The sequence below is a fragment of the Eimeria tenella genome, genomic scaffold (assembly GCF_000499545.2).
Source record: "Eimeria tenella Houghton genomic scaffold, Eth_scaff37, whole genome shotgun sequence".
NCBI lineage: Eukaryota > Apicomplexa > Conoidasida > Eucoccidiorida > Eimeriidae > Eimeria > Eimeria tenella.
In genome coordinates this window covers 304,750-311,944 of record NW_013543286.1, presented here as the reverse complement: position 1 = coordinate 311,944, position 7,195 = coordinate 304,750, and the positions used below count along the sequence as shown (strand labels likewise).

Genomic DNA, 7,195 nt, shown 5'->3' with positions numbered 1-7,195 from the left:
CCACGCACCAGCGCACTACTAGCTAGCCAGCTAGCTAGCTAGCTGGCTAGATAGATAGCTAGATAGACTAGTGGCTAGCTAGCTAGCTAGCTAGCTAGCTGGCTAGCCGAAGGCCAGCTCTATAAAGCACAGAGTGTCGATACACCTCGAGCCGTTTGGGCTGTGTTGGGGTGTACGTACACCCCAAGCACTTTCTGAAGTATTCAAATTATAAAGCTGTCTTTCGCCTTGGCGGCAGCTAGCTGCTTGGCTAGCCAGCTAGCTAGCTGCTTAACTAACCAGCTAGCTAGCTCCTTAGCTAGCCGCCTAGCTAGCTGCTTAGCTAGCTGCCTAGCTAGCTACTCAGCTAGCTGCTTGGCTAGGCAGCTAGCTGCTTAACTAGCCAGCTAGGTAGCTGCTTAGCTAGCTGCAGAGCTAGCTGCTTAGCTAGCTGCCTAGCTAGCTGCCGCGTACCAAGCTGCCTCACTAGCCTCCCCGGCGGCCGCTAGCTGCACAAGCTGCTGCTGCTGCCGGTGCTGCTGCTGCAGTTCTGCAGCAGCAACTCGAGGCCTGCGTGGTCCTGCAACAAACTTCTGCAGCGCGTTGCTGCAGCAGCTGCTGCTGCTCCCACAAGAAACGATTCAGGGGCTTTAACAGCCTCTTGCTGCTGCAGCTGCTACTGCAACTGCTGCAACAGCTGCTGCAGCAGTTGCTGCAACAGCTGCTGCTGCAGCAATTATCCCTTACATGCCCACGGGGGCATCATCAAGCTGCACAGAAGGCGCAGCGGCTGAAGAAGGACTGCTTAGCTGCTGCTGCTGCTGCTGCTGCTGCTGCTGTTGCTGCTGCTGCTGCTGTTCATGGGGCATCTCTGACTCTGGCGGGGTGTCTGTACACTGGCGCTGCTGCTCTATTTCTTGCGTCCCTTCCTGTGGCTGCTCCGCCAGCAGGGGTTGCTGCTGCTGCTGCTGTTGCTGCTGCTGTTGCTGCTGCTGCTGCTGCTGTTGCTGCTGCTGCTGCTGCTGTTGCTGCTGCTGCAGCTGCTGCTGCAGCAGCAACTGCTGTTGCTGCTGCTCTTGCTGCTGCTGCTGCTCCTGCTTGGGAGCTTCCTTCACTAGTTTCCGGGGAGGCCGTCTTGGGTCTTTCTTGGGTTTAGCACGAACTACCTTCTGCTGCTGCTGCTGCTGCTGGGGTTTCACTGCGTACTGCAGCAGCTGCTGCTGCTGCTGCATATGCTGGTCCATACTGTGCGACAGAGCGAGTTGCTGCTGTTGCATTAGCATCTGTTGCTGCTGCAGCAGTATGTGTTGCTGCTGCTGCATCCCGGGCAGCGCCAGCATGCGTTGCAGCAGCAGCTGCTGCTGCTGGTCCGCCCCATTAGCCAAGCTCCGCTGCTGCTGCTGCTGCGGCAGCAGCAGCATCTGCGGTAAATTCTGTGGCTCTTCTTGGCCTGCAAAACGCCGCAGCAGCTGCTGCATGAGCTGCGCTTGCTGCTTCTGTCCATCTGCAGCAGCAGCAGCAGCAGCAGCAGCAGTAGCAGCAGCAGGTTGTCCCTCCAGCTGCGCGCTAAGGCGCTGCGCTTGCTGCAGCAGATGCAGCTTCGAAGTCTCAATCTTCTGCCTTTCCTTGATCAGCAGCAGCCGCTGCAGCAAGAAAACAGCAGCAGCAGCAGCAAAAGCAATGAGCTGTAGCACCACAGCAGCTGCAACACCAGATCCCATATGAATCCAAGCGCAAGAACTCATGCAGCAGCACAAGCAGAAACGGCAGCAGCAACAGCAAAAGCAAAACAACAGCAACAGCAGCAGCAGCAACAGCAGCAGCAGCAGCAGCAAGGCACCTGCTGCAGCTGACGGTGCACGTAGAGCACTTGCTGCTCCTGTGGGCTTATTTCGTCTAAAATCCTCGAGTGCTGCAAACAAAAAAATAAAAAAGAATTAATTATGAAATAATTAAATTAATTATTTAATTAAATTCAATTTTAAAATAACTTCACTTTTAGGGAAGCAGACAAGCAGCAGCAGCAGCAGCAACAGCCTCCGCAGCAGCAGCGGCAGAAACAAAAATAGCAGCAGTAGCAGCAACAAGGTGAGTAGCAGCAACAGAAGCAAGGTGAGTAACAGCAGCAGCAACAGCAGCAGCAGCAGCACCTCGGGACAGAAGAGCAGAGGCTGCGCTGGAGCTGCTGCTGCTGCTGCTGCTGCTGCATCAACTGCGCAGCTGCTGAAGCAGAAGCGGGCCCCACACAGAAGAGCGCAAAGAGGATGCATGCGTTTGCTGCAGTAGCTGCTGCTGCGTGCTGCTGCTGCTGCATCTCGGGAAACAGCAGGAATGTCTTCGGTAAGTTCTGCTGCTGCTGCTGCTGAGCCAGCCAAAGTGGCTAGCTGCCGCACCCAGCTTTCTGCTGCCGCTGCTGCTGCTGTTGCGGACGCTGCTGCTGCTGCTCCTGCTCCTGCTGCTGCTGCCGGCAGCAGCAAGCGGCAGCAGCAGCGGTACATCAGCCCCCCCCGTCTCCCGCACACGCTGCACACATTTTTGCTGCTGCTGCTGCTGCTGCTGCTGCTGCGCATGCTGAGCGCGAGCGCTGGATCTCCCGCCGACGCCCCCGCCCCCGCTGCTGCCGCTCCCGCTGCTGCTGCTCCCGCTGCTGCTGCTCCCGCTGCTGCTGCTCCCGCTGCTGCTGCTCCCGCTGCTGCTGCTCCCGCTGCTGCTGCTGCTGCTGCTGCTTCGTGGGCCTCGAGAAGCCCCAAAGCAGCAGCAAGAAGATCACAACCCCACACTGGAGAAAGCTCAGGTGTACAGACAACCTTCACTGGGGGGGAAGGAGACACAAAGGCGCAAAACGCATGCACGAAAGAGGGGCTGTAGCTGCCCCCCACCCGCTGCTGCTGCTGCTGCTGCTGCTGCTGCTGCTGCTGCTGGCGGAAGCCGTGGGCCCCCCGCCAAAAAGCAGCACTAGCAGCAAATGGCTGCGCCGTCTTGAAGGCCCCGCCCCGCCGCGGGCACAGCAGGCAACCCACCTGCGCACCCAAACCCTAAACCCTAAACCCTAAACCCTAAACCCTAAACCCTAAACCCTACATCCTAAACCCTAAACCCTAAATCCTAAACTCTAAAGCCTGTGTTATTGACACGACAAAGCTAGCCTTCAGCTGCAAATCCTTCACGCTGCACTCGACGCGCTAAACCCTAAACCTTAAACCCTAAACCCTAGACCCTAGACCCTAAACCTTAAAGCAAATCGGGCCCTAGGAGAGACTACTGAGTTCGACTGCAGCAGCATGGAGGAGAAAAGGTCTAGGGGCTAGGGCGTCGGTAGGGTTTAGGGTTTAGGGTTTAGGGTTTGGGGAGGTTACTTGTTTGGGGTTGATGCCCCACAAACAGGGGTCGCAAAGAAAGCGCCTGGGATCTCTGGGATCGTTGGGATCGTTGGGATCGTCTCCTCCCGAATTGGATCCCAGGACGAATCCCCCGTAGCAGTCGAGGTGTACAGACACCCCACACCCCACACACCGCTCCAAAGACGCACCCGCAGCAGCCTCCTAAACGCAGCAGCAGCAGCAGCAGCAGCACAGGCAGCTACAAGTTTAGCGGGAGCGGCTGCAGCAGCAACAAGGCGCAGCGACACCAGCAGCAGCAGCAGCAGCAGCAGCAGCAGCTTACGCGCATGCAGACAGCGCACAGATCGTCTGCGTAAATGTCCTCTGCCATTGGGGTGTCTTCGCGTGCTGCTGCTGCTGCTGCTACAGCTGGTGTTTCCTTTGGTGCTGCTGCGGGGGGCGCTGCTGTTGCTGCAGGCTGGGGAGCTGCTGCTGCTGCTGCTGCTGCTTCTGTTGCTGCTGCTTCGGCGTCCACCGTGCGCTGCCTGAGGCTGCTGTTGTTGCTGCTGCTGCCTGCGGTTTTGTTCTTGCTGCTGCTGCTGCCGCCGCTGCGCTTGGTGCTGCTAGCTGCAGCTGTTTTCTCTGTCGCAGCAGCAGCAGCAGCAGCAGGCTGCTCTGCAGCAGCAGCACCATAGGGCGGCCGCGACAAAGTCAAACCCCCCGAAAGCGAGGCCCTCTCGAGGCGGATTTGCTGCTGCTCCGCCTGCTGCCTGCAGCAACAGCAGCAGCAGCAGCAACAGCAGCACCAGGAGTCACAAGACGGGGAAAAAAAGGAGGGAAAGAAGACAAGAAAAGCAACAAGAGACAAATGAAGGGAGTGAATAAAATGAAACAAATTAATTTATCTATTTGATTAATTAATTAAATTTATTTATTTGTTTATTTATTTTAATTAATTTAATTAATTAAAAACACACCTGTGGGCTGCGAAGGCCGGGGTGTGCTGCGGGCAGAAAACTTCGATGAGCAGCTGCTGCAGCAAGGGGTCCTCTGTGAGGCCTATCCTGCTGCTGCTGCTGCTGCTGCTGCTGCTGCTGCTGCTGTGTTTGGCTTCTGTGCCTTCTCCCTCTGGGGCCTGGACTGGGACCTCCTCATCGAGATCGATGACCCTCTGCTGCTGCTGCTGCTGCTGTTGCTGCTGCTGCTGCTGGGTGGAGTCTGCTGCAGCAAAGGGCCTCTGGCTGCAGCACACGCGGACGTAGAAGCCATTCAGCCAGGCGCAGTACGGATGAACGAATTTGTTGCAGCAGCAGCTGCTGCTGCTGCTGCTGCTGCTGCAGCGCTTGACAACTCCTACGTCAACACGGCAGACGCAGCAAATAGCAGCAGGGGCCCCCGACCAGCAGACAAAGCCCTGCTGCAGCCAGCGCACCTCCTGCCTCTGCTGCTGCTGCTGCTGCTGCTGCTGCTGCGTTGCTGCTGCTGCTGCTGCTGCAGAAGGCACCCCCGCCAAGCACCAGGGCTCCAGCCGCAAGGTGTCTAGACACCTCGCTGCTGGCAGCAGCCACAGCGCGCACTGCAGGTGCAGCATTTCAACACTGTCGCTTTTTGCTGCTTCTTCCGCGTCCCAAAACCCCTGCTGCTGCTGCTGCTGCGGCGGCTGCTGCTGCTGCTGGAGCTGACTGCGGCGCAGCGAGAGGGCCCTTTTGAAAGCCCCCCCCTTCCTGCCGCAGACGCAGCAAACTGCTGTTGATAAGCTGAAGCTGCTGCGCTGCTGCTGCAGCCCCACAAGTCTCTTTTCCCAGTCGCAGCGCATGCAGAGCCAGCCCTCGCCGCTTGGCGCAGCAGCAGCAGCAGCAGCAGCAGCAGCAGCAGCAGCAGCGGCCGCGCCCCGGGAGCCGCTCAAGCTGTACGGGATTGCGCAGTAGCAGTGCCGGTGTACAGACACCTGGCAGCAGCTGCAGCGCAGCAAACGATTCACTGGGCTGCTGCTGCAGCACCAGCAGACGCAGCAGAAGCCCCCGCTGTCTCCCAAACCCTCGCCATCACCCCCCCCGTCGCCGCTGCTGCTGCTGCTGCTGCTGCTGCTGCTGCTGCTGCTGCTGCTGCTTTTGCGCTTGGGTTCGCTGCTGCGGTTGCTGCTGTCGTTCCCGAAGGCACCAGAGCCGCCCCACTGTCTGCTCTCTGCTGCTGCTGCTGCTGCTGCTGCTGCTTTGGAGCCGCCTGCAGCAGCAGCACCTGCAGCAGAGGGTCTCTGGCCGACGCGCTTGATGCTGCCAGCAGCTCTTCCTGCGTTGCTGGCTGCTGCTGCTGCTCCCTCCCCGCCGCTGCCGTTGCTGCTGCTGCTGCTGCTGCTGCAGGGCTTGCTGGGAGAACACTCGCCGCTGCAGTAAAGGCTGCAAAGGTCTCTGTGGCCGCGGCGCATGCAGCTGACAAGAGAGCCCCAGCGAGCAACAGCAAAATAGCGGCGCAGCAGCAGCAGCTCTGCTGCTGGGGATTCGGAGATGCGGGGGGGCAGCAGCAGCTGCTGCTGCTCCAGGCGGTCCAGCAGCAGCGCGCGGTGCAGAGATAGCTGCTGCTGCAGCAGCAGCGCCCCACACGCTGTTGCTGCGTGGTTTGCTGCTACGAGATCTACGCTGCTGCCGGCGGGAGGCAGCAGCCGCTGCAGCATTGCTGTTGCTGCTGCTCCCGAGCCGGCTGCTGTTGCTGCTGCTGCGCCCTCCGCACCTGCAGCAGCTGCTGCTGTTGCTGCAGCAACAGCAACCTCCGGAGACAGCAGCAGCAGACCTGCCAGCTGCACTGTGTCCCTGCTGCCCGCAGCAGAAGCAACGCCGACACCGCCTGCAGCAGCAGCAACAGGCAGCAGCATCCCTCCTGCTGCTGCTGCTGCTGCTGCTAGTGCCTTGCTGCTGCTGCTGCTGCTGCTAAGACTCGCGCTGCTTCGCGAGCCGCCAAAGGAAGAAGCAGCAGGCAGCAAAGCACCTCCAGCCACGCGGGGGGAGCTAGCTACCGCAGAAGTGCATGCAGGTGCAGCAGCAGCAGCAGATCCTGCTGCTGCTGCTGCTGCCGTAGACAGCGGGCCAGGTGGCGAAGCTGCTGCTGCTGCTGCTGAAGAGGCTGGCAGCGAGAGCGAGGACGGCTCTGTTGCAGTGCTTGGCTTCTGGGCGGGACCCTCCTCCTCTTTCTGCTTCTGCTGCTGCTGCTGCTCTTGCTGCTGCTGCTGCTGATGCTGCTGCTCCTGGCCATCAGTAGCAAGCAGATCCTCCACAGTTTTTAACTCCATGAAGTCTACATACACCCTGGGGCTTCGGCTGCCACTCCTACTGCTGTTACTGCTGCTGCTGCTGCTGCTGGTGCTACTGCTGCTGACGCTGCTGCTGCTGCTGTCTCCGGGGTCTGGGCGGAAGGCAGCAACTCTGCGCCTCAGAAAAGCTGCGGTTTGTTTGCTGAGGAGCTCTATAGACTCAATTTCAACTTCCATCTCGTCTGCTGCTGCTGCTGCAGCAGCAGCAGCAGGCGCTGCCTCTGCCGCGTCTTCTTCCCCGTGCTGCTGCTGCTGCTGCTGCTGCTGCAACTTAGCCTCTTCTCTGCGCAGCAACGAGTCGTAAGCCCTGATGACTGCATGCATTGCATGCGCGTCTCTTGCTGTTGCTGCTGCTGCTGCGTAAACATCCACCATTTGCCGCTCTTCAGTCAGCCTTGCTGCTCTTTCTGCTGCTGCTGCTGCTGCTGCAGCAGCAGCAGGCGCCTTGCGGCGCCGCACAGCTGCCCATCCCTGAGCAAAGCCCCAGTCCAGCAGCACCACTGCCCTTTCTTCTGCATCAGGGCCTCCCTCTGCTGCTGCTGCTGCTGGTGCTGCTCCAGCTGCTGCTGCTGCTGCCGGTGTAGCTGCTGAG

General features: G+C 59.6%; 1 protein-coding gene across 1 annotated transcript in view; it reads right to left on the bottom strand.

Moving 5' to 3' along the window:
- Positions 1 to 722: 722 nt before the first annotated feature.
- The window catches only part of ETH_00011840 (uncharacterized protein), a gene marked incomplete at both ends in the record, with an annotated part of 10,091 nt that continues 3,618 nt past the window's right edge, over positions 723 to 7,195 (bottom strand). The window contains 6 exons of the mRNA XM_013376579.1: positions 723 to 1,622; positions 1,820 to 1,891; positions 2,130 to 2,999; positions 3,336 to 3,521; positions 3,643 to 4,069; positions 4,277 to 7,190. Of these exons, the coding sequence (XP_013232033.1) occupies positions 723 to 1,622; positions 1,820 to 1,891; positions 2,130 to 2,999; positions 3,336 to 3,521; positions 3,643 to 4,069; positions 4,277 to 7,190 (5,369 nt within the window). The remainder of the gene's footprint in view (positions 1,623 to 1,819; positions 1,892 to 2,129; positions 3,000 to 3,335; positions 3,522 to 3,642; positions 4,070 to 4,276; positions 7,191 to 7,195) is intronic.